We start from the raw sequence: 27,623 nt of genomic DNA, 5'->3' as shown, positions 1-27,623 counted from the left end.
ATGAGCAGTTTTGCGCAATTGATCGCTATAGCGCCACCTATGGGCCAATCTGGCTCATAATTTGATAACCTCTCCTCGATTTTTGTACTACCTATTGGCCAAGTTTCAAGTCTCTAGCCCTTACGGTTTGGTCTGCACGATGCGTTTTACGGCAGAATAATAAACCGGCACAAATACAATAGGTTTTCAAGCACTTCGTGCTTGAACCCCTAATAACAGAGGCGTAAAAGGGCCTAAAAAGGCTTATAAAAAAAAAACTATAGGGTCTCAGCGCCTGATCTTTGAGCTGCTGGTTACAAAAACTTTATCAAGCGTTTTGACATGGCCGGCAGAGAGGAACACGGTAGATTTCTGCATTTTCAGCTCATTTATCATGGAAATGATTTTTATTTTTTATTTAAAATTTTTCCCTTTTAAACTGTAATACCTCTACCGACGGCCCGATCTCCATAAAAGTTTGCACGCTGCTTTACAATAATAGGGTGCACATGCTCAGCTAATCTGGTGAAGTTCTGCGCAGAACAGACATTTTTTAGTCATTTAAATGTCATTTTGCATAGGATAATGTAGTTGACCTTTCTAACAGTTAAAGCGCCACCAAGAGGCCAGTTGCCACGTCCTTTTTCGGGTGACCACAGAATGAGCTCTTACATAGTTGTGCTGAGTTTGGTGAAAATATCTCGTTCCGTTGACGAGCTATAGCCAATTAAGTCGAAAGGGGCTCCTCCCACCTCAAACTTGGCGGCCCTTAGGAACCCTGAACCCAAATTTCCACTTTTTTTCAATGATTATTGACATTCAGACTCCAGAGAATCTGCCTGCACTGGTTTGGTCCCGGTTTGGCCAAAAACCAGGGACTAGTTCGCAAAAGTAGGTTTTTGGAAAAAGCCAAAATAGCCGGACATTTTCCCAGGTCACGAGCCAATCCGAGGCATGCGTCTGGTCCGTCTCGAGCCAAGGATTCCAACGATATAAGGCACTTGAGGCTACGGCCAACGGTCTAGGAGTTATGAGCAGTTTTGCGCAATTGATCGCTATAGCGCCACCTATGGGCCAATCTGGCTCATAATTTGATAACCTCTCCTCGATTTTTGTACTACCTATTGGCCAAGTTTCAAGTCTCTAGCCCTTACGGTTTGGTCTGCACGATGCGTTTTACGGCAGAATAATAAACCGGCACAAATACAATAGGTTTTCAAGCACTTCGTGCTTGAACCCCTAATAATAATAATAATAATAAAAATCAGTACAATTACAATAGGGTTTCAGCACTTCGTGCTTGAACCCCTAATTAAAGCTGCAAGCAGCATTTAGCGGGGTTCAAGCGTTTAAGGCCTTTTAAGCACATAGGCATTAAAGACATTAAGTTTTATTTAGCAAGATTTTAAACATTTTAAACAGCCAATATAGGCATATTACCATAAAAAATGCATGGTTTTTATAGCTTTTTAACAGTTATAGCGCCACCTATAGTCCGATCTCTTTAAAACTTTTCATGCTTCATCAGCATGTCATGCTACATATACCCAACAATTTTCGTGAATTTTTGAGCTTCCCTTTTGAGTTAGCGCCAACTAGTGGCCGATTTCTTTCAAAAATCTTACAGACCTCTAGGACCATGAGTCAAACATGCCCACCAAGTTTCGTTCCGATCGGCCTCTGTTAACCTTGTCTAATAGGTGCTCAAATTTCATTGGCCGATGGCGGCCATGTTTTTTGAGATACGCCAATGTCTGCATACCAATTTTCAGGTTAATTGGACTAGCGATCGCGTGGTTATAGCCCTTTTCATGTTTTTTTTCACATTATAGCGCCACCAAGTGGCCAATCGTCGCAATATTTTTATCGTGACCTCAAATTGATATACATGTGTACCAAGTTTGGTGACGATATCTCATTTCCTTCTTGAGTTATAGCCTTTTTAGTAAAATAGGCTCCGCCCTGAACGTCCATTTTGAAGCCAATTAGCAAAAATGAATCGAAATTTCAACTTTTTTTCGATAACTATTGATAAACAGAGACCAGAGAACATTTTGACACTGGTTTGGTTCCGATCGGTCAAAAAACCAGGGACTAGTTTGCAAAAGTAGGTTTTTAACATAATTGTGAATATTTAATTAATGATTTGATTGACAGCAATAGGTCTAGAGGCAAATTTGTTCAGAATGAGGAGATCTATCATATGATATGCATATTTTGTGGATGCGTGAAAAAACACGTGAATTCAGAGCCATAAAACTCGTTAGCGCCAACTAGTGGCCGATTTCTTTCAAAATTCTTACAGACCTCTAGGACCATGAGTCAAACATGCCCATCAAGTTTCGTTCCGATCGGCCTCTGTTAACCCCATCTAATAGGTGCTCAAATTTCATTGGCCGATGGCGGCCATGTTTTTTGAGATACGCCAATGTCCTCATAGAAGTACATGGGGCCTTGAACCAAGACACTGCATACCAATTTTCAGGTCAATCGGACTAGCGGTCGCGTGGTTACAGCCCTTTCCATGTTTTTTTCGCATTATAGCGCCACCAAGTGGCCAATCATCGCGATTTTTTTATCGTGACCTCAAATTGAGCCGATATACATGTGTACCAAGTTTGGTGACGATATCTCATTTCCTTCTTGAGTTATAGCCTTTTTAGTAAAATAGGCTCCGCCCTGAACGTCCATTTTGAAGCCAATTAGCATAAATGAATCGAAATTTCAACTTTTTTTTGATAACTATTGATAAACAGAGACCAGAGAACATTTTGACACTGGTTTGGTTCCGATCGGTCAAAAAACCAGGGACTAGTTTGCAAAAGTAGGTTTTCAATAAAATTCAAAATGGCGGAAAAATTTGCATACTGGAAATAAAATCTGAGATATACATTTTGTTCGCCAAGGACTCAGCTTTCCAATGATATATGACACTTGAGTGTGGACCAAACGGTTTAGGAGTTATGAGCCTTTTCTCGCAATTGATTGCTATAGCGCCACCTATGGGCCAATTGGGGTCATAGCTTCTCAGGGTCTCCCCAACATGAGTACTACCATCTGACAAAGTTTCAAATTTCCAGCTCTTACGGTTTGGTCTGCACGATGCGTTTTAGCGGAGAATAATAATAATAATAATAATAATAATAATAATAATAATAATAATAATAATAAAAATCAGTACAATTACAATAGGGTTTCAGCACTTCGTGCTTGAACCCCTAATTAAAGCTGCAAGCAGCATTTAGCGGGGTTCAAGCATTTAAGGCCTTTTAACCACATAGGCATTAAAGACATTAAGTTTTATTTAGCAAGATTTTAAACACTGAAATAATAGATGGAAAAGTCCATTTACAGCCAATATAGGCAATTTACCATAAAAAATGCATGGTTTTAAAGCTTTTTAACAGTTATAGCGCCACCTATAGTCCGATCTCTTTAAAACTTTTCATGCTTCATCAGCATGTCATGCTACATATACCCAACAATTTTCGTGAATTTTTGAGCTTCCCTTTTGAGTTAGAGCCAACTAGTGGCCGATTTCTTTCAAAAATCTTACAGACCTCTAGGACCATGAGTCAAACATGCCCACCAAGTTTCGTTCCGATCGGCCTCTGTTAACCTTGTCTAACAGGTGCTCAAATTTCATTGGTCGATGGCGGCCATGTTTTTTGAGATACGCCAATATCTGCATACCAATTTTCAGGTTAATTGGACTAGCGATCGCGTGGTTATAGCCCTTTTCATGTTTTTTTTCACATTATAGCGCCACCAAGTGGCCAATCGTCACAATATTTTTATCGTGACCTCAAATTGAGCCGATATACATGTGTACCAAGTTTGGTGACGATATCTCATTTCCTTCTTGAGTTATAGTCTTTTTAGTAAAATAGGCTCCGCCCTGAATGTCCATTTTGAAGCCAATTAGCAAAAATGAATTGAAATTTCAACTTTTTTTCAATAACTATTGATAAACAGAGACCAGAGAACATTTTGACACTGGTTTGGTTCCGATCGGTCAAAAAACCAGGGACTAGTTTGCAAAAGTAGGTTTTTAACATAATTGTGAATATTTAATTAATGATTTGATTGACAGCAATGGTTTTAGAGGCAAATTTGTTCAGCATGAGGAGATCTATCATATGATATGCATATTTTGTGGATGCGTGAAAAAACACGTGATTTCAGAGCCATAAAACTCGTTAGCGCCAACTAGTGGCCGATTTCTTTCAAAATTCTTACACACCTCTAGGACCATGAGTCAAACATGTCCACTGAGTTTCGTTCCGATCGACCTCCGTTAACCCCATCTAATAGGTGCTCAAAATTCATTGGCTGATGGCGGCCATGTTTTTTGATATACACCAATGTCCTCATAGACTTATATAGTACCTTGGGCCAAGACACTGCATACCAATTTTCAGGTCAATCGGACTAGCGGTCGCGTGGTTACAGCCCTTTTCATGTTTTTTTCGCATTATAGCGCCACCAAGTGGCCAATCATCGCGATTTTTTTATCGTGACCTCAAATTGAGCCGATATACATGTGTACCAAGTTTGGTGACGATATCTCATTTCCTTCTTGAGTTATAGCCTTTTTAGTAAAATAGGCTCCGCCCTGAACGTCCATTTTGAAGCCAATTAGCATAAATGAATCGAAATTTCAACTTTTTTTTGATAACTATTGATAAACAGAGACCAGAGAACATTTTGACACTGGTTTGGTTCCGATCGGTCAAAAAACCAGGGACTAGTTTGCAAAAGTAGGTTTTCAATAAAATTCAAAATGGCGGAAAAATTTGCATACTGGAAATAAAATCTGAGATATACATTTTGTTTGCCAAGGACTCAGCTTTCCAATGATATATGACACTTGAGTGTGGACCAAACGGTTTAGGAGTTATGAGCCTTTTCTCGCAATTGATTGCTATAGCGCCACCTATGGGCCAATTGGGGTCATAGCTTCTCAGGGTCTCCCCAACATGAGTACTACCATCTGACAAAGTTTCAAATTTCCAGCTCTTACGGTTTGGTCTGCACGATGCGTTTTAGCGGAGAATAATAATAATAATAATAATAATAATAATAATTAAAGCTGCGAGCAGCATTTAGCGGGGTTCAAGCAATTTAAGGTCTTTAAGCATTTGACGCCTTTTGCATGAAAGGTTTTTAAGCACTGAATGAATTTGAGAGATATCAGGTGAAATGAAGTGAAAAACTGACAAAATGTGATTTGAAATATTATAATAGTGACTTTATAAAGTCTAAATATGAATTGATCAGGAGAGTGCAGAGAATTATACTGCTGTGGTTTGGTTCCGATCAGGCAAAAAACCTAGGACTAGTTTGCAAAACGAGGTTTTTAACATAATTGTGAATATTTAAATAAAGATTTGATTGACAGTATTGGTTATAGAGGCAAAGTTGTTCAGTATGAGAAGATCTATCATAATATATGCATATTATGTGGCTGTTTTAACCCCACCTGATTACAGAGATGGAAAATACAATTTACAGGCAATTCACCATAGGGAATACATGGTTTTCAAAGCTTTTTAACACTTATAGCGCCCCCTATACTCCGATCTCCATAAAACTTTGCATGTGTCTTCAACATGGTATGCCACATATACCCAACAATTTTCGTGAAGTTTTGAGTTTCCCCTTAGGATTTATAGGCTTTTGAGTGTATTTTGCCACACCTCTTTTCTAAATGGCCCTGTTATAGCCATCCAAATGCAAGAAATCAACTTTTTTTTGATAATTATTGATCTAGAGAGTCCAGAGAATTGTCCTAGACTGGTTTGGTTCTGATTGGGCAAAAAACCAGGGACTAGTTCGCAAAAGTAGGTTTTTAACATTATTGCAAATATTTATTTAACGATTTGATTGACAGAAATAGTTCTAGAGGCAAAGTTGTTCAACATGAGGAGATCTATCATATGATATGCATATTTTGCCGATGTGTGCAAAACCACGTGATTGCAGAGCCATAAAACTCGTTAGCGCCAACTAGTGGCCGATTTCTTTCAAAATTCTTACAGACCTCTAGGACCATGAGTCAAACATGCCTACTGAGTTTCGTTCCGATCGACCTCCGTTAACCCTGTCTAATAGGTGCTCAAATTTCATTGGCCGATGGCGGCCATGTTTTTTGAGATACGCCAATGTTCTCATAGACAGACATGGGGCCTTGGGCCAAGACACTGCTTACCAATTTTCAAGTCAATCGGACTAGCGGTCGCGTGGTTATAGCCCTTTTTGTGTTTTTTCCATGTTATAGCGCCACCAAGTGGCCAATCGTCGCGATTTTTTTATCGTGACCAAAGACTGAGCCCATACACATGTGTACCAAGTTTGGTGAAGATATCTCATTTCTTGCTGGAGTTATAGCCTCTTTAGTAAAATAGGCTCCGCCTTAAATGTACATTTCCACGCCCCTTTTCGTTCATGAGTCAAAATTTCAACTTTTTTTTGATAATTATTGATATTCAGACTAGAGAGAACATTTTGGCACTGGTTTGAATCTGATATGTCAAAAAACCAGGGACTAGTTCGCAAAAGTAGGTTTTTGACAAAATTCAAAATGGCGGGAAAATTTGCATACCGGAAATGAAATCGGAGATATACGTTTTGTTCGACAAGGTCTCAGCTTTCCAATGATATAAGACACTTGACCCTTAGGAGCAACGGTTTAGGAGTTATGACCCATTTCGCGTTTTTGGTTGCTGTAGCGCCACCTATTGGCCAATCTGGCTCATAATTTGATAACCTCTCCTCGATTTTTGGACTACCTATTGACAAAGTTTGAAGTCTCTAGCATTTACGGTTTGGTCTGCACGATGAGTTTTACGGCAGAATAATAATAATAATAATAATAATTAAAGCTGCGAGCAGCATTTAGCGGGGTTCAAGCCATTTAAGGTTTTTAAGCATTTGACACCTTTTGCATGAAAGGCTTTTAAGCACTGAATGAATTTGAGAGATATCAGGTGAAATGAAGTGATAAACTGACAAAATGTGATTTTAAATATTACAATAATGACTTTATAAAGTCTAAATATGAATTGATCAGGAGAGTGCAAATAATCATACTGCTGTGGTTTGGTTCCGATCAGGCAAAAAACCTAGGACTAGTTTGCAAAACGAGGTTTTTAACATAATTGTGAATATTTAAATAAAGATTTGATTGACAGTATTGGTTATAGAGGCAAAGTTGTTCAGTATGAGAAGATCTATCATAATATATGCATATTATGTGGCTGTTTTAACCCCACCTGATTACAGAGATTCACCATAGGGAATACATGGTTTTCAAAGCTTTTTAACACTTATAGCGCCCCCTATACTCCGATCTCCATAAAGCTTTGCATGTGTCTTCAACATGTTATGCCACATATACCCAACAATTTCCGTGAAGTTTTGAGTTTTCCCTTAGGATTTATAGGCTTTTGAGTGTATTTTGCCACGCCTCTTTTCTAAATGGCCCTGTTATAGCCATCCAAATGCAAAAAATCAACTTTTTTTTGATAATTATTGATCTAGAGAGTCCAGAGAATTGTCCTAGACTGGTTTGGTTCTGATTGGGCAAAAAACCAGGGACTAGTTCGCAAAAGTAGGTTTATAACATAATTGCAAATATTTATTTAATGATTTGATTGACAGCAATGGTTCTGGAGGCAAAGTTGTTCAACATGAGGAGATCTATCATATGATATGCATATTTTGCAGATGTGTGCAACGCCACGTGATTGCAGAGCCATAAAACTCGTTAGCGCCAGCTAGTGGCCGATTTCTTTCAAAATTCTTACAGACCTCTAGGACTATGAGTTAAACATGCCCACTGAGTTTTGTTCCGATCGACCTCCGTTAACCCTGTCTAATAGGTGCTCAAATTTCATTGGCCGATGGCGGCCATGTTTTTTGAGATACGCCAATGTTCTCATAGACAGACATGGTACCTTGGGCCAAGACATTGCATACCAATTTTCCAGTCAATCGGACTAGCGGTCGCGTGGTTATAGCCCTTTTTGTGTTTTTTCCATGTTATAGCGCCACCAAGTGGCCAATCGTCGCGATTTTTTTATCGTGACCAAAGACTGAGCCCATAAACATGTGAACCAAGTTTGGTGAAGATATCTCATTTCTTGCTGTAGTTATAGCCTCTTTAGTAAAATAGGCTCCGCCTTAAATGTACATTTCCACGCCCCTTTTCGTTCATGAGTCAAAATTTCAACTTTTTTTTGATAATTATTGATATTCAGACTAGAGAGAACATTTTGGCACTGGTTTGGTTCTGATATGTCAAAAAACCAGGGACTAGTTCGCAAAAGTAGGTTTTTGACAAAATTCAAAATGGCGGAAAAATTTGCATACCGGAAATGAAATCGGAGATATACGTTTTGTTCGTCATGGTCTCAGCTTTCCAATGATATAAGACACTTGACCCTTAGGATGAACGGTTTAGGAGTTATGAGCCATTTCGCGTTTTTGGTTGCTGTAGCGCCACCTATTGGCCAATCTGGCTCATAATTTGATAACCTCTCCTCGATTTTTGAACTACCTATTGACAAAGTTTGAAGTCTCTAGCATTTACGGTTTGGTCTGCACGATGAGTTTTACGGCAGAATAATAATAATAATAATAATAATAAAAATCAGTACAATTACAATAGGGTTTCAGCACTTCGTGCTTGAACCCCTAAAAATCAGCACAAATACAATAGGTGTTCAGCACTTCGTGCTTGAACCCCTAAAAATCAATACAATTACAATAGGGTTTCAGCACTTCGTGCTTGAACCCCTAAAAATCAGCACAAATACAATAGGTGTTCAGCACTTCGTGCTTGAACCCCTAATAAAAATCAGCACAAATACAATAGGTGTTCAGCACTTCGTGCTTGAACCCCTAATAAAAATCAGCACAAATACAATAGGTGTTCAGCACTTCGTGCTTGAACCCCTAATAATAACAAGCAGCATTTAGCGGGGTTCAAGCCTTTAAGGCCTTTTAAGCACATAGGCATTAAAGACATTAAGTTTTATTTAGCAAGTTTTTAAACACTGAAATAATCGATGGAAAAGTCCATTTACAGCCAATATAGGCAATTTACCATAGGAAATGCATGGTTTTTAAAGCTTTTTCACAGTTATAGCGCCACCTATAGTCCGATCTCTTTAAAACTTTGCATGCTTCATCAGCATGTTATGCCACATATACCCAACAATTTTCGTGAAGTTTTGAGTTTCCCCTTAGGATTTATAGGTTTTTGAGTGTATTTTGCCACGCCTCTTTTTTAAATGGCCCTAGTATAGCCATCCAAATGTAAAAGTTCATTTTTTTTTCAATGATTATTGATCTAGAGAGTCTAGAGAATTATCCTAGACTAGTTTGGTTCCGATCGGGCAAAAAACCAGGGACTAGTTTGCAAAAGTAGGTTTTTAACATAATTGCAAATATTTAATTAACGATTTGATTGACAGCAATGGTTCTAGAGGCAAAGTTGTTCAGCATGAGGAGTTCTATCAAATAATATGCATATTTTGCAGATGTGTGCAACACCACGTGATTACAGAGCCATAAAACTCGTTAGCGCCAACTAGTGGCCGATTTCTTTCAAAATTCTTACAGACCTCTAGGACCATGAGTCAAACATGCCCATCAAGTTTCGTTCCGATCGGCCTCTGTTAACCCCGTCTAATAGGTGCTCGAATTCATTGGCCGATGGCGGCCATGTTTTTTGAGATACGCCAATGTCCTCATAGACATACATGGTACCTTGGGCGAAGACACTGCATACCAATTTTCAGGTCAATCGGACAAGCGGTCTTGTGGTTATAGCTATTTTCATGTTTTTTTCACATTATAGCGCCACCCAGTGGCCAATCGTCGCGAAATTTTTATCGTGACCTCAAATTGAGTCCCTACATATGTGTACCAAGTTTGGTGAAGATATCTCATTTCTTTCTTGAGTTATAGCCTCTTTAGTAAAATAGGCTCCGCCTTCAATGTACATTTTCACGCCCCTTTTCGTCTGTGAATCGAAATTTCAACTTTTTTTCGATAATTATTAATAGTAAGACTACAGTGAACATTTTGGCACTGGTTTGGTTCCGATCGGTCAAAAAACCAGGGACTAGTTCGCAAAAGTAGGTTTTCAACAAAATTCAAAATGGCGGAAAAATTTTCATGACGGAAATGAAATCGGAGATATACGTTTTGTTCGGCTTGAGCCAAGGATTCCAATGATGTAAGACACTTGAATGTGCGACAATGGGTTTTCGAGATATAAGCAAAATAGTATTTTTTTTTTGTTTTTTGCGCTATAGCGCCACCTATTGGCCAATCGGGCTCATACTTTGATAACCTCTCCTCGATTTTTGGACTACCTTTTGGCAAAGTTTCAAGTCTCTAGCACTTACGGTTTGGGCTGCACGATGCGTTTTAGGGGAGAAGAAAAATAATAATAATAAAAATCCTTACAATAACAATAGGTTTTCAAGCACTTCGTGCTTGAACCCCTAATAAAGCTGCGAGCAGCATTTAGCGGGGTTCAAGCCATTTAAGGTTTTTAAGCATTTGACACCTTTTGCATGAAAGGCTTTTAAGCACTGAATGAATTTGAGAGATATCAGGTGAAATGAAGTGATAAACTGACAAAATGTGATTTTAAATATTATAATAATGACTTTATAAAGTCTAAATATGAATTGATCAGGAGAGTGCAGAGAATCATACTGCTGTGGTTTGGTTCCGATCAGGCAAAAAACCTAGGACTAGTTTAGAGGCAAAGTTGTTCAGTATGAGAAGATCTATCATAATATATGCATATTATGTGGCTGTTTTAACCCCACTTGATTACAGAGATGGAAAATACCATTTACAGGCATATCACCATAGGGAATACATGGTTTTCAAAGCTTTTTAACACTTATAGCGCCCCCTATACTCCGATCTCCATAAAACATTGCATGTGTCTTCAACATGTTATGCCACATATACCCAACAATTTTCGTGAAGTTTTGAGTTTCCTCTTAGGATTTATAGGCTTTTGAGTGTATTTTGCCACGCCTCTTTTCTAAATGGCTCTGTTATAGCCATCCAAATGCAAGAAATCAACTTTTTTTTTGATAATTATTGATCTAGAGAGTCCAGAGAATTGTCCTAGACTGGTTTGGTTCTGATTGCGCAAAAAACCAGGGACTAGTTCGCAAAAGTAGGTTTTTAACATTATTGCAAATATTTATTTAACAATTTGATTGACTGAAATGGTTCTAGAGGCAAAGTTGTTCAACATGAGGAGATCTATCATATGATATGCATATTTTGCCGATGTGTGCAACACCACGTGATTGCAGAGCCATAAAACTCGTTAGCGCCAACTAGTGGCCTATTTCTTTCAAAATTCTTACAGACCTCTAGGACCATGAGTCAAACATGCCCACTGAGTTTCGTTCTGGTCGACCTCCGTTAACCCTGTCTAATAGGTGCTCAAATTTCATTGGCCAATGGCGGCCATGTTTTTTTAGATACGCCAATGTTCTCATAGACAGACATGGTACCTTGGGCCAAGACACTGCTTACCAATTTTCAAGTCAATCAGACTAGCGGTCGCGTGGTTATAGCCCTTTTTGTGTTTTTTCCATGTTATAGCGCCACCAAGTGGCCAATCGTCGCGATTTTTTTATCGTGACCAAAAACTGAGCCCATAAACATGTGTACCAAGTTTGGTGAAGATATCTCATTTCTTGCTGGAGTTATAGCCTCTTTAGTAAAATAGGCTCCGCCTTAAATGTACATTTCCACGCCCCTTTTCGTTCATGAGTCAAAATTTCAACTTTTTTTTGATAATTATTGATATTGAGACTAGAGAGAACATTTTGGCACTGGTTTGGTTCTGATATGTCAAAAAACCAGGGACTAGTTCGCAAAAGTAGGTTTTTGACAAAATTCAAAATGGCGGAAAAATTTGCATACCGGAAATGAAATCGGAGATATACGTTTTGTTCGTCATGGTCTCAGCTTTCCAATGATATAAGACACTTGACCCTTAGGATGAACGGTTTAGGAGTTATGAGCCATTTCGCGTTATTGGTTGCTGTAGCGCCACCTATTGGCCAATCTGGCTCATAATTTGATAACCTCTCCTCGATTTTTGGACTACCTATTGACAAAGTTTGAAGTCTCTAGCATTTACGGTTTGGTCTGCACGATGAGTTTTACGGCAGAATAATAATAATAATAATAATAATAATAATAATAAAAATCAGCACAAATACAATAGGTGTTCAGCACTTCGTGCTTGAACCCCTAATTAAAGCTGCGAGCAGCATTTAGCGGGGTTCAAGCCATTTAAGGTCTTTAAGCATTTGACACCTTTTGCATGAAAGGCTTTTAAGCACTGAATGAATTTGAGAGATATCAGGTGAAATGAAGTGATAAACTGACAAAATGTGATTTTAAATATTATAATAGTGACTTTATAAAGTCTAAATATGAATTGATCAGGAGAGTGCAGAGAATCATACTGCTGTGGTTTGGTTCCTATCAGGCAAAAAACCTAGGACTAGTTTGCAAAACGAGGTTTTTAACATAATTGTGAATATTTAAATAAAGATTTGATTGACAGTATTGGTTATAGAGGCAAAGTTGTTCAGTATGAGAAGATCTATCATAATATATGCGATTACAGAGATGGAAAATACAATTTACAAGCAATTCACCAGAGGGAATACATGGTTTTCAAAGCTTTTTAACACTTATAGCGCCCCCTATACTCCGATCTCCATAAAACTTTGCATGTGTCTTCAACATGTTATGCCACATATACCCAACAATTTTCGTGAAGTTTTGAGTTTCCCCTTAGGATTTATAGGCTTTTGAGTGTATTTTGCCACACCTCTTTTCTAAATGGCTCTGTTATAGCCATCCAAATGCAAGAAATCAACTTTTTTTTGATAATTATTGATCTAGAGAGTCCAGAGAATTGTCCTAGACTGGTTTGGTTCTGATTGGGCAAAAAAACAGGGACTAGTTCGCAAAAGTAGGTTTTTAACATTATTGCAAATATTTATTTAACGATTTCATTGCCAAAAATGGTTCTAGAGGCAAAGTTGTTCAGCATGAGGAGATCTATCATATGATATGCATATTTTGCCGATGTGTGCAACACCACGTGATTTCAGAGCCATAAAACTCGTTAGCGCCAACTAGTGGCCGATTTCTTTCAAAATTCTTACAGACCTCTAGGACCATGAGTTAAACATGCCCACTGAGTTTTGTTCCGATCGACCTCCGTTAACCCTGTCTAATAGGTGCTCAAATTTCATTGGCCGATGGCGGCCATGTTTTTTGAGATACGCCAATGTTCTCATAGACAGACATGGTACCTTGGGCCAAGACACTGCTTACCAATTTTCAAGTCAATCGGACTAGCGGTTGCGTGGTTATAGCCCTTTTTGTGTTTTTTCCATGTTATAGCGCCACCAAGTGGCCAATCGTCGCGATTTTTTTATCGTGACCAAAGACTGAGCCCATAAACATGTGTACCAAGTTTGGTGAATATATCTCATTTCTTGCTGGAGTTATAGCCTCTTTAGTAAAATAGGCTCCGCCTTAAATGTACATTTCCACGCCCCTTTTCGTTCATGATTCAAAATTTCAACTTTTTTTTGATAATTATTGATATTCAGACTAGACAGAACATTTTGGCACTGGTTTGGTTCCGATATGTCAAAAAACCAGGGACTAGTTCGCAAAAGTAGGTTTTTGACAAAATTCAAAATGGCGGAAAAATTTTCATGACGGAAATGAAATCGGAGATATACGTTTTGTTCGCCAAGGTCTCAGCTTTCCAATGATATAAGACACTTGAGTGTGGACCAAACGGTTTAGGAGTTATGAGCCCTTTTGCGCAATTGATTGCTATAGCGCCACCTATTGGCCAATCTGGCTCATAATTTGATAACCTTTCCTCGATTTTTGGACTACCTATTGACAAAGTTTCAAGTCTCTAGCCCTTACGGTTTGGTCTGCACGATGAGTTTTACGGCAGAATAATAATAATAATAATTAAAGCTGCAAGCAGCATTTAGCGGGGTTCAAGCCTTTAAGGCCTTTTAAGCACATAGGCATTAAAGACATTAAGTTTTATTTAGCAAGGTTTTAAACACGAAAATAATAGATGGAAAAGTCCATTTACAGCCAATATAGGCAATTTACCGTAGGAAATGCATGGTTTTTATAGCTTTTTTCACAGTTATAGCGCCACCTATAGTCCGATCTCTTTAAAACATTGCATGCTTCATCAGCATGTTATGCCACATGTACCCAACGATTTTCGTGAAGTTTTGAGTTTCCCCTTAGGATTTATAGGCATTTGACTGTGTTTTGCCACGCCTCTTTTTTAAATGGCCCTGTTATAGCCATCCAAATGCAAAAGTTCAACTTTTTTTTTGATAGTTATTGTTTTAGAGAGTCCAGACAACTGTCCTAGACTTGTTTGGTTCTGATCGGGCAAAAAAACAGGGTCAAGTTCACAAAAGTAGGTTTTTAACATAATTACGAATATTTAATTAACGATTTGATTGACAGCAATGGCCCTAGAGGCAAAGTTGTTCAACATGAGGAGATCTATCATATGATATGCATATTTTGCGGATGTATGCAACACCACGTGATTACAGAGCCATAAACATAATAGGTGCTCAAATTTCATTGGCCTATGGCGGCCATGTTTTTTGAGATACGCCAATGTCCTCATAGACATACATGGTACCTTGGGCCACGACACCGCATACCGATTTTCAAGTCAATCGAACTAGCGGTCGTGTGGTTATAGCCGTTTTTGGGTTTTTTTCATGTTATAGCGCCACCAAGTGGCCAATTGTCGCGATATTTTTATCGTGACCAAAAACTGAGCCCATTCACATGTGTACCAAGTTTGGTGAAGATATCTCATTTCCTTTTTGAGTTATAGCCTTTTTAGTAAAATAGGCTCCGCCCTGAACGTCCATTTTGAAGCCCTTTAGCAAAAATGAATCGAAATTTCAATTTTTTTTTGATAACTATTGATAAATAGACAACAGAGAACATTTTGACCTTGGTTTGGTTCCGATCGGTCAAAAAACCAGGGACTAGTTCTCAAAAGTAGATTTTCAACAAAATTCAAAATGGCGGAAAATTTTTCATGACGGAAATAAAATCGGAGATATACGTTTTGTTCGCCAAGGACTCAGCTTTCCAATGATATAAGACACTTGAGTGTGGACCAAACGGTTTAGGAGTTATGAGCCCTTTCTCGCAATTGATTGCTATAGCGCCACCTATAGGCCAATCTGGCTCATAATTTGATAACCTCTCCTCGATTTTTGGACTACCTTCGGGTAAAGTTTCAAGTCTCTAGCCCTTACGGTTTGGTCTGCACGATGCGTTTTATCGGAGAATAATAATAATAATAAAAATCAGTACAATTACAATAGGGTTTCAGCACTTCGTGCTTGAACCCCTAATAATAATAATTAAAGCTGCAAGCAGCATTTAAGCGGGGTTCAAGCATTTAAGGCCTTTTAAGCACTGAGGCATTAAAGACATTAAGTTTTATTTAGCAAGATTTTAAACACTGAAATAATAGATGGAAAAGTCAATTTACAGCCAATATAGGCAATTTACCATAAAAAATTTATGGTTTTTATAGCTTTTTAACAGTTATAGCGCCACCTATAGTCCGATCTCTTTAAAACTTTTCATGCTTCATCAGCATGTCATGCTACATATACCCAACAATTTTCGTGAATTTTTGAGCTTCCCTTTTGAGTTAGCGCCAACTAGTGGCCGATTTCTTTCAAAAATCTTACAGACCTCTAGGACCATGAGTCAAACATGCCCACCAAGTTTCGTTCCGATCGGCCTCTGTTAACCTTGTCTAATAGGTGCTCAAATTTCATTGGCCGATGGCGGCCATGTTTTTTGAGATACGCCAATGTCTGCATACCAATTTTCAGGTTAACTGGACTAGCGATCGCGTGGTTATAGCCCTTTTCATGTTTTTTTCACATTATAGCGCCACCAAGTGGCCAATCGTCGCAATATTTTTATCGTGACCTCAAATTGAGCCGATATACATGTGTACCAAGTTTGGTGACGATATCTCATTTCCTTCTTGAGTTATAGCCTTTTTAGTAAAATAGGCTCCGCCCTGAACGTCCATTTTGAAGCCAATTAGCAAAAATGAATGGAAATTTCAACTTTTTTTCGATAACTATTGATAAACAGAGACCAGAGAACATTTTGACACTGGTTTGGTTCCGATCGGTCAAAAAACCAGGGACTAGTTTGCAAAAGTAAGTTTTTAACATAATTGTGAATATTTAATTAATGATTTGATTGACAGCAATGGTTCCAGAGGCAAATTTGTTCAGCATGAGGAGATCTATCATATGATATGCATATTTTGTGGATGCGTGAAAAAACACGTGATTTCAGAGCCATAAAACTCGTTAGCGCCAACTAGTGGCCGATTTCTTTCAAAATTCTTACAGACCTCTAGGACCATGAGTCAAACATGCCCATCAAGTTTCGTTCCGATCGGCCTCTGTTAACCCCATCTAATAGGTGCTCAAATTTCATTGGCCGATGGCGGCCATGTTTTTTGAGATACGCCAATGTCCTCATAGACGTACATGGGGCCTTGGACCAAGACACTGCATACCAATTTTCAGGTCAATCGGACTAGCGGTCGCGTGGTTATAGCCCTTTTCATGTTTTTTTCACATTATAGCGCCACCAAGTGGCCAATCATCGCGATTTTTTTATCGTGACCTCAAATTGAGCCGATATACATGTGTACCAAGTTTGGTGACGATATCTCATTTCCTTCTTGAGTTATAGCCTTTTTAGTAAAATAGGCTCCGCCCTGAACGTCCATTTTGAAGCCAATTAGCATAAATGAATCGAAATTTCAACTTTTTTTTGATAACTATTGATAAACAGAGACCAGAGAACATTTTGACACTGGTTTGGTTCCGATCGGTCAAAAAACCAGGGACTAGTTTGCAAAAGTAGGTTTTCAATAAAATTCAAAATGGCGGAAAAATTTGCATACTGTAAATAAAATCTGAGATATACATTTTGTTCGCCAAGGACTCAGCTTTCCAATGATATATGACACTTGAGTGTGGACCAAACGGTTTAGGAGTTATGAGCCTTTTCTCGCAATTGATTGCTATAGCGCCACCTATGGGCCAATTGGGGTCATAGCTTCTCAGGGTCTCCCCAACATGAGTACTACCATCTGACAAAGTTTCAAATTTCCAGCTCTTACGGTTTGGTCTGCACGATGCGTTTTAGCGGAGAATAATAATAATAATAATAATAATAATAATAATTAAAGCTGCGAGCAGCATTTAGCGGGGTTCAAGCCATTTAAGGTCTTTAAGCATTTGACGCCTTTTGCATGAAAGGTTTTTAAGCACTGAATGAATTTGAGAGATATCAGGTGAAATGAAGTGATAAACTGACAAAATGTGATTTTAAATATTATAATAGTGACTTTATAAAGTCTAAATATGAATTGATCAGGAGAGTGCAGATAATCATACTGCTGTGGTTTGGTTCCGATCAGGCAAAAAACCTAGGACTAGTTTAGAGGCAAAGTTGTTCAGTATGAGAAGATCTATCATAATATATGCATATTATGTGGCTGTTTTAACCCCACCTGATTACAGAGATGGAAAATACCATTTACAGGCAATTCACCATAGGGAATACATGGTTTTCAAAGCTTTTTAACACTTATAGCGCCCCCTATACTCCGATCTCCATAAAACATTGCATGTGTCTTCAACATGTTATGCCACATATACCCAACAATTTTCGTGAAGTTTTGAGTTTCCTCTTAGGATTTATAGGCTTTTGAGTGTATTTTGCCACGCCTCTTTTCTAAATGGCTCTGTTATAGCCATCCAAATGCAAGAAATCAACTTTTTTTTGATAATTATTGATCTAGAGAGTCCAGAGAATTGTCCTAGACTGGTTTGGTTCTGATTGCGCAAAAAACCAGGGACTAGTTCGCAAAAGTAGGTTTTTAACATTATTGCAAATATTTATTTAACAATTTGATTGACCAAAATGGTTTTAGAGGCAAAGTTGTTCAACATGAGGAGTTCTATCATATGATATGCATATTTTGCCGATGTGTGCAACACCACGTGATTGCAGAGCCATAAAACTCGTTAGCGCCAACTAGTGGCCGATTTCTTTCAAAATTCTTACAGACCTCTAGGACCATGAGTCAAACATGCCTACTGAGTTTCGTTCTGGTCGACCTCCGTTAAACCTGTCTAATAGGTGCTCAAATTTCATTGGCCGATGGCGGCCATGTTTTTTTAGATACGCCAATGTTCTCATAGACAGACATGGTACCTTGGGCCAAGACACTGCTTACCAATTTTCAAGTCAATCAGACTAGCGGTCGCGTGGTTATAGCCCTTTTTGTGTTTTTTCCATGTTATAGCGCCACCAAGTGGCCAATCGTCGCGATTTTTTTATTATGACCAAAAACTGAGCCCATAAACATGTGTACCAAGTTTGGTGAAGATATCTCATTTCTTGCTGGAGTTATAGCCTCTTTAGTAAAATAGGCTCCGCCTTAAATGTACATTTCCACGCCCCTTTTCGTTCATGAGTCAAAATTTCAACTTTTTTTTGATAATTATTGATACTCAGTCTAGAGAGAACATTTTGGCACTGGTTTGGTTCTGATATGTCAAAAAACCAGGGACTAGTTCGCAAAAGTAGGTTTTTGACAAAATTCAAAATGGCGGAAAAATTTGCATACCGGAAATGAAATCGGAGATATACGTTTTGTTCGCCAAGGTCTCAGCTTTCCAATGATATAAGACACTTGACCCTTAGGAGCAACGGTTTAAGAGTTATGAGCCATTTCGCGTTTTTGGTTGCTGTAGCGCCACCTATTGGCCAATCTGGCTCATAATTTGATAACCTCTCCTCGATTTTTGGACTACCTATTGACAAAGTTCGAAGTCTCTAGCATTTACGGTTTGGTCTGCACGATGAGTTTTACGGCAGAATAATAATAATAATAATAATAATTAAAGCTGCTAGCAGCATTTAGCGGGGTTCAAGCCTTTAAGGCCTTTTAAGCACATAGGCATTAAAGACACTAAGTTTTATTTAGCAAGGTTTTAAACACTAAAATAATAGATGGAAAAGTCCATTTACAGCCAATATAGGCAATTTACCATAGGAAATGCATGGTTTTTATAGCTTTTTCACAGTTATAGCGCCACCTATAGTCCGATCTCTTTAAAACATTGCATGCTTCATCACCATGTGATGCCACATATACCCAACGATTTTCGTGAAGTTTTGAGTTTCCCCTTAGGATTTATAGGCATTTGAGTGTATTTTGCCACGCCTCTTTTTTAAATGGCCCTGTTATAGCCATCCAAATGCAAAAGTTCAACTTTTTTTTGATAGTTATTGATCTAGAGAGTCCAGAGAACTGTCTTAGACTTGTTTGGTTCTGATCGGGCAAAAAACCAGGGTCAAGTTCACAAAAGTAGGTTTTTAACATAATTATGAATATTTAATTAACGATTTGATTGACAGCAATGGCCCTAGAGGCAAAGTTGTTCAACATGAGGAGATCTATCATATGATATGCATATTTTGCGGATGTATGCAACACCACGTGATTACAGAGCCATAAACATAATAGGTGCTCAAATTTCATTGGCCTATGGCGGCCATGTTTTTTGAGATACGCCAATGTCCTCATAGACATACATGGTACCTTGGGCCACGACACCGCATACCAATTTTCAAGTCAATCGGACTAGCGGTCCTGTGGTTATAGCCGTTTTTGTGTTTTTTTCATGTTATAGCGCCACCAAGTGGCCAATTGTCGCGATATTTTTAACGTGACCAAAGACTGAGCCCTTACACATGTGTACCAAGTTTGGTGAAGATATCTCATTTCCTTCTTGAGTTATAGCCTTTTTAGTAAAATAGGCTCCGCCCTGAACGTCCATTTTGAAGCCCCTTAGCAATCATGAATCAAAATTTCAATGTTTTTTTTGATAAATATTTATAATTAGACACCAGAGAACATTTTGACCTTGGTTTGGTTCCGATCGGTCAAAAAACCAGGGACTAGTTCTCAAAAGTAGATTTTCAACAAAATTCAAAATGGCGGAAAATTTTTCATGACGGAAATAAAATCGGAGATATACGTTTTGTTCGCCAAGGACTCAGCTTTCCAATGATATAAGACACTTGAGTGTGGACCAAACGGTTTAGGAGTTATGAGCCCTTTCTCGCAATTGATTGCTATAGCGCCACCTATAGGCCAATCTGGCTCATAATTTGATAACCTCTCCTCGATTTTTGGACTACCTTCGGGTAAAGTTTCAAGTCTCTAGCCCTTACGGTTTGGTCTGCACGATGCGTTTTATCGGAGAATAATAATAATAATAATAATAATTAAAGCTGCAAGCAGCATTTAACGGGGTTCAAGCCTTTAAGGCCTTTAAAGCACAGAGGCATTAAAGACATTAAGTTTTATTTGGCAAGATTTTAAACACTGAAATAATAGATGGAAAAGTCCATTTATAGTCAATATAGGCAATTTACTATAGGGAATGCATGGTTTTTAAAGCTTTTTAACAGTTATAGCGCCACCTATAGTCCGATCTCTTTAAAACATTGCATGCTTCATCAGCATGTTATGCCACATATACCCAACAATTTTCGTGAAGTTTTGAGTTTTACCTTAGGATTTATAGGCTTTTGAGTGTATTTTGCCATGGCTTTTTTTTAAATGGCCCGTTTATAGCCATCCAAATGTAAAAGTTTAACTTTTTTTCAAAGATTATTGATCTAGAGAGTCTAGAGAATTATCCTAGACTGGTTTGGTTCCGATCGGGCAAAAAACCAGGGACTAGTTCGCAAAAGTAGGTTTTTAACATAATTACAAAAATTGAATTAATGCTTTGATTGACAGCAATGGTTCTAGAGGCAAAGTTGTTCAGCATGAGGAGATCTATCATATGATATGCATATTTTGTGGATGTGTGCAACACCACGTGATTACAGAGCCATAAAACTTGTTAGCGCCAACTAGTGGCCGATTTCTTTCAAAATTCTTACAGACCTCTAGGACCATGAGTCAAACATGCCCACCGAGTTTCGTTCCGATCGGCCTCCGATAACCTTGTCTAATAGGTGCTCAAACTTCATTGGCCGATGGCGGCCATGTTTTTTGAGATACGCCAATATCCTCAGAGACATACATGCTACCTTGGGCCAAGACACTGCATACCAATTTTCAGGTAAATCGGAGTAGCAGTCGCATGGTTATAGCTATTTGCAGGTTTTTTTCACATTATTGCGCCACCAAGTGGCCAATCGTCGCGATTTTTTTATCGTGACCTCAAATTGACCCCATACACATGTGTACCAAGTTTGGTGAAGATATCTCATTTCATTATTGAGTTATAGTCTTTTTAGTAAAATAGGCTCCGCCCTGAGCGTCCATTTTGAATCCCCTTATCTTCCGTGAATCGAAATTTCAACTTTTTTTCAATGAATATTGATTTTCAGACTACAGAAAACATTTTGGCACTGGTTTGGTTCCGATTGGTCAAAAAACCAGGGACTAGTTCGCAAAAGTAGTTTTTCGACAAAATTCAAAATGGCGGAAAATTTTTCCAGACGGAAATAAAATCGGAGATATACGTTTTGTTCGCCATGGTCTCAGCTTTCCAATGATATAAGGCACTTGAGTGTGGACTAAACCGTTTAGGAGTTATGAGCCATTTCGCGCTTTTGATTGCTGTAGCGCCCCCTATTGGCCAATCGGGGTCATAATTTGATAAGCTCTCCTCGATTTTTGGGCTACCATGTGGCAAAGTGTCAAGTCTCTAGCCCTTACGGTTTGGTCTGCACGATGCGTTTTAGGGGAGAATAATAATAATAATAAAAACCCTAACAATTACAATAGTGTTTCAGCACTTCGTGCTTGAACCCCTAATAATAATAATAAAAATCAGCACAAATACAATAGGTGTTCAGCACTTCGTGCTTGAACCCCTAATAATAATAATAATAATAATAAAAATCAGTACAATTACAATAGGGTTTCAGCACTTCGTGCTTGAACCCCTAAAAATCAGCACAAATACAATAGGTGTTCAGCACTTCGTGCTTGAACCCCTAATAATAATAATAATAATAATAATAAAAATCAGCACAAATACAATAGGTGTTCAGCACTTCGTGCTTGAACCCCTAATAAATACATATGGCTTAAGTGTTTACGTACACTTAAGCCATAACCGACAGTGTTCATGCGATGGACATTTTGATATATATACAGGGCTTGACATTAACTTTTTTGCTCACCAGCCACTGTGGCTAGTGGTTTTCCAAAGTTACTAGCCACTCAGCATTTTCACTGGACACAATTTTGCTGTTTGGACATGACATTGTATATGTTTAAAGTTGACTTTGGCATGCGAAAATTACTTGATTTTGAGTCATTTTACTTGATTTAGAAGATTTAAAACCCTTTCAAACGCAGAGTGACCCCCAAATCAAGACTACATTGTATATCAGCTGGGATGTGCAGGTGGGCAATATAATAGGCTAATATGAGAAATGTAATATGATAGGCTATGAGTTATTTTAGTTAGGCAATATATATATAATTTAAAAAAATACCCTAAGCAAATTACAAAAACAATAGTAAATAAAAAATAAAATAAAAATTCAGATATTAATACATATTTATTTAATATGTATACATTTATTTAACATCTGTAGTTAATTGGGCTGCTGAATGCATGGATGTAATATTTGTGACACATATCCAGTTATTACCCACCTGTTTACATACACTTAAGCCATAACCGACAGTGTTCATGCGATGGACATTTTGACATCAGTGTGTATTTGACTATTCAGCAGCAAGGAGAACTGATCACGCGTACGAGCGCTTTTGTTGTGTCATTCAGCGCGATTCCGCCTATCTTGCCTTCACTAAGTATAAAGAATTGTAGTTGAATTATAGTCAATTTTGTGATACGACGGTCTTAGCATTTCATTTAGCTGTAAATTATATTCAACCCGCCAAAGTGGCTAGTGGGAGTGGCTGCCGTACCCGCCACAGCTGAAATCTACCCCCAGTTGGCGGGTGTTAATTTCAAGCCCTGTATGTATATATATATATATATATATATAATAAATTGTCAAAGGTGAGCAGGTGCTAGCTGATTGTTCATTGTGTCTGTTACAGAGTCTCAGGTACCAGGCGTCCCGAGTTCCCTTCATGTCCGTCCTCTTGTAAACCGTATTGTGGTGACTTGGACGCCTCCGGAAAACCAGAACATTTTAGTCCGAGGTTACAAGATCGGATATGGAATTGGCAGCCCTCATGCCCACACGGTCACTCTGGATTACAAGCAGCGTTTCTACAGCATCGACAACCTCGGTGGGCGTCTCTAATGCTGCAAATAATCAACCAGATGTTGCCATAAGGTGTGTTTTCAGACGTTTATATGTGTTTTCCTCTGCAGATCCCAGTTCCCATTACGTCATCACTCTCAAGGCCTTCAACAACATGGGCGAAGGCATTCCCATCTACAACAGCGCTACAACAAGACCTCAGTCCGGTAAGACGCACACACACGTTATATTGTGGCAGGATGACAACACTATATGCTTAGTGGTTAGTGAGACATCAGAACTGCATATCACGTCTCTGTTATCTAGCTTCAGACATGTTTGTGTTTCATTGAAAATGAAGCGCATGGTGTAAATCTGTTACACTCCAGGCTCTCACTCACATTGTTTTGTAGCGGAGATAAACTACGATTGGAGTGTGTGTGTGTGTGTGTGTGTGTGTTTTAAATATAAGGTGACGGGTACTACACATGCATCACGTTAGCATCGAAATGTAAGTGTCGCTTGCTTCCATCCCCACATCTTTGACTTTACGTCAGATGTCTCCGACAGCCGAATGCCGCTGTTAAAGGTTTCCAGACCCCCTGCTGTCCCGTCAGGTTGAGATTCGCATCAGCTCTGACTCTCACAACTTTTCTGACAGGCTCGAGCTTCCAGATCTAGTGACCCAGAAATGAGTTGTTCGCCAAGAATGAGTGTTAGCACGTTTGCAACAATCGTTTGCTGCCGTTTTCTGGGCTGAGAATGCATTTTTTGTTGTTGTTGACAATTAAATAAGTGGATATTTGCACAGCAGAAATCAATAGTAATTCCAGGTGTATCTTAATTAAACAAATGTTCAGAGCGCCATCGATCAGCAGCTTGCTCAATCATTTGGGTCTGTGCCTCTTAAAGGGATAGTTCACACACAAATTTAAATTCGGTCCTTAACTGCTCGTCATTCCTAACCTGTAAGATTTTCGTTCATCCTCGGAACACAAATTAAGACCTTTTTTATAAGAAGACAATTTCTGTTCCTCCATTGACAGCTACGTACAACTTTGATGCTTCAAAAAGAGATCATTAAACTAATCCATATCACGAATACCTCACTTTATATGATGAATAGATTGAATTTAGGCTTTTATTCCAAGTGAGCAAAAAAAACTAGACTGGGTAAACCAAGCCTGATCTGCCAGTGATTTGATTTCGCCCGGCAACTCAGTCTGGAAACCTGTACATTCATTTATCCTGCTTCTGTTACACTTTTGCTGGAACCAATCACAGACTGGCTTATCCAACTGGCACGCTATTGGCGGGTTTAACACGATGACGGATAGAGAAATGGTGGACTGAACGTCGATCACGCCTCTTGTGGTCCTATTGGTTGAAGGACTATCCAATTGCGTACAGAGGTATTCGAATAATCAGCATTGCACTTTTCTTTCGACCTGGAGTCTAATAAAAGTTCAACAGTAAATATGGTAGCTTATGTAGGCTATGACTGCACTTATTTCAGAGTAATGTTATTGTTAACCCTTTTCTTTCCCTGTTAATGTTTGCTGCTGCATCCTTTACGTCTATGGCTGATCTCAATTTCCCCAACTACGGGCCGTGGATCAAACAGAAAATGCGCACTGCGTTAATAAAATTATTTCCGTTAAAATGTATTTGCATTAACGCGTTCATTTTGAAAGCCCTAGTATGAATATAATTTATTGTACAGTGCACTAATATTATTGCATATTTTTTGGTTTGTTAAATTCTTATAATTTAAGTAAAAATATTTTGTATTATTATTGTTATTATTGAGAAAAAAGCAGGAATTATATCAGTAATGTTTAAGCAGAAGGTCATCCGCTAAGTAGGATAGCACTTTCTTTTACACTATCATTGTTACATATGTTTCATGTAGTTACTATAGTAATAATTATAAAATAATTATGTTCAACAAACCCTAATCGTAGCCCTATAGCAAGTGCATGTAGTTACTCAGGAACAGACACCTTTGAATAAGTGTCATTAAAGTGTAACAAAAACAAATGACACTTTCGTTGACTTCTATTGTAAGGGCATTGCTGTGCACATGAATATTGTTTGTTTTTACGAGATTGAATTATTTTCTGTAATAATTGTTACAGATACTACTGCCCTTAAATTATATTGAACTTTTCTTAAAATTTCATTAAGTATTTTTATGTATTTCCGTAAATGCAGCATAATCCATAATAATTGTAATATAAATATTATTTGATGTTTTTGCACTGTTAAATATGGGTGTATCAATTCTAATAATGTCTTTCTTTCTCTCTTTCATTCATTTTCCTCTTGCTTGTCATCCACTGAACCATCAATCCATTTATTCCCGTCTAATCCTTCCATGTTTTTTTAAACCCATGTGATTTTTCTTTTTATTATGATTTGCGTTGACTCATCTGTGTGTGTGTAACGCTGCTGTCAGACCCCATAGACCCTGATATTGATTTTTATGAACTCTTCAATAACCCATACACCCCAGCACCCGACCCCACTCCCATGCTGCCCCCGGTGGGCGTTCAGGCCACTGTCCTCAGCCACGACACCGTCAAAGTCAGCTGGGCCGACAACTCGCTCGCAAAGAACCAGAAGATCACCGATTCCAGATATTACACCATCCGCTGGAAGACCAACATCCCCGCCAACACCAAATATAAGGTACGGACCGTCTTTATGGGTGTTATTTGGTGAATCTGATTAGTTGGTGTTCGAAGCGGTTTCATTTCATTTGAACTGATGTTCTGAACAGGGTTTTTATAGGTAAATTTAGCATGAAATGGAAGTTGCGATACTCTTTTCTTTAGAGAAACTCAAGAGTCAGATATACGGACATTATTATTTTTGACGTCAATACAAGGAAATAACCCGGTTTATCATGTAAGTGCGGTTTACTTGCGTTGTCCGTTTACTGGTTTGCATGTAAAGGGGAAAACTGGTTACTTCAATAAACCGATATTTTTGAGTTATCAGCTTACTGGTGCGCATGTAAACACACCCACTGAGTGAGAATTCACCGTTTCATTTGAGAAAACGCTCATATCATGAACACAGACACTCAAAGGTCATCATGGCAACCCGTCAAAATAAAGGTTTGGTTTAAAAAATGTAAATTGATTTGAAACAGAATATATTAGGCTACTGTTGTAGCTACAGTAGATTTAGCTACGTCTCGATGTAATAATAATACGTCTCTACTAATAATAATGATTATGCTTAGATGGTTGATTATTTTTAATTTGATCTCTTTTTTTTATAAACAATGTTTACTTTTAAACAGCATGCAGCCTTTAAATGTGCATGTATTATTTTCTTATAATGATTATCATCATAAATAATAAACTAAATACATAAATAAATAAAAAATATTTTTAAAAAAACATTTAGCTGTGGTACTGAAATGTTACCCAAAAATCGGTATCGGCCGATCTCACTAACATAAAAACGGAAATCGGTATCGGCCGATCTCACTAACATAAAAACGGAAATCGGTATCGGCCGATCTCACTAACATAAAAACGGAAATCGGTATCGGCCGATCTCACTAACATAAAAACGGAAATCGTTGTCGGCCGATCTCACTAACATAAAAACGGAAATCGGTATCGGCCGATCTCACTAACATAAAAACGGAAATCGGTATCGGCCGATCTCACTAACATAAAAACGGAAATCGGTATCGGCCGATCTCACTAACATAAAAACGGAAATCGGTATCGGCCGATCTCACTAACATAAAAACGGAAATCGGTATCGGCCGATCTCACTAACATAAGAACGGAAATCGGTATCGGCCGATCTCACTAACATAAAAACGGAAATCGGTATCGGCCGATCTCACTAACATAAAAACGGAAATCGGTATCGGCCGATCTCACTAACATAAAAACGGAAATCGGTATCGGCCGATCTCACTAACATAAAAACGGAAATCGTTGTCGGCCGATCTCACTAACATAAGAACGGAAATCGGTATCGGCCGATCTCACTAACATAAGAACGGAAATCGGTATCGGCCGATCTCACTAACATAAAAACGGAAATCGGTATCGGCCGATCTCACTAACATAAAAACGGAAATCGGTATCGGCCGATCTCACTAACATAAAAACGGAAATCGTTGTCGGCCGATCTCACTAACATAAAAACGGAAA

The 27,623-nt window shown here is 38.4% G+C and overlaps 1 protein-coding gene across 5 annotated transcripts in view; it reads left to right on the top strand.

Moving 5' to 3' along the window:
• neo1b (neogenin 1b) overlaps window positions 1–27,623 on the top strand; it is a 256,016-nt gene that overhangs the window by 213,813 nt on the left and 14,580 nt on the right. For 4 of the 5 annotated variants that reach the window (XM_067437192.1, XM_067437191.1, XM_067437195.1 and 1 more), the window contains exons 15-17: window positions 23,291–23,485; window positions 23,571–23,666; window positions 25,898–26,130. In XM_067437192.1, the coding sequence (XP_067293293.1) occupies window positions 23,291–23,485; window positions 23,571–23,666; window positions 25,898–26,130 (524 nt within the window). The remainder of the gene's footprint in view (window positions 1–23,290; window positions 23,486–23,570; window positions 23,667–25,897; window positions 26,131–27,623) is intronic. The other variant, XM_067437193.1, reaches the window with a different exon arrangement.

The sequence above is a fragment of the Pseudorasbora parva genome, chromosome 25, assembly GCF_024679245.1.
Source record: "Pseudorasbora parva isolate DD20220531a chromosome 25, ASM2467924v1, whole genome shotgun sequence".
Classification (NCBI taxonomy): Eukaryota; Metazoa; Chordata; class Actinopteri; order Cypriniformes; family Gobionidae; genus Pseudorasbora; species Pseudorasbora parva.
This window is presented reverse-complemented; position numbering and strand designations above follow the sequence as displayed.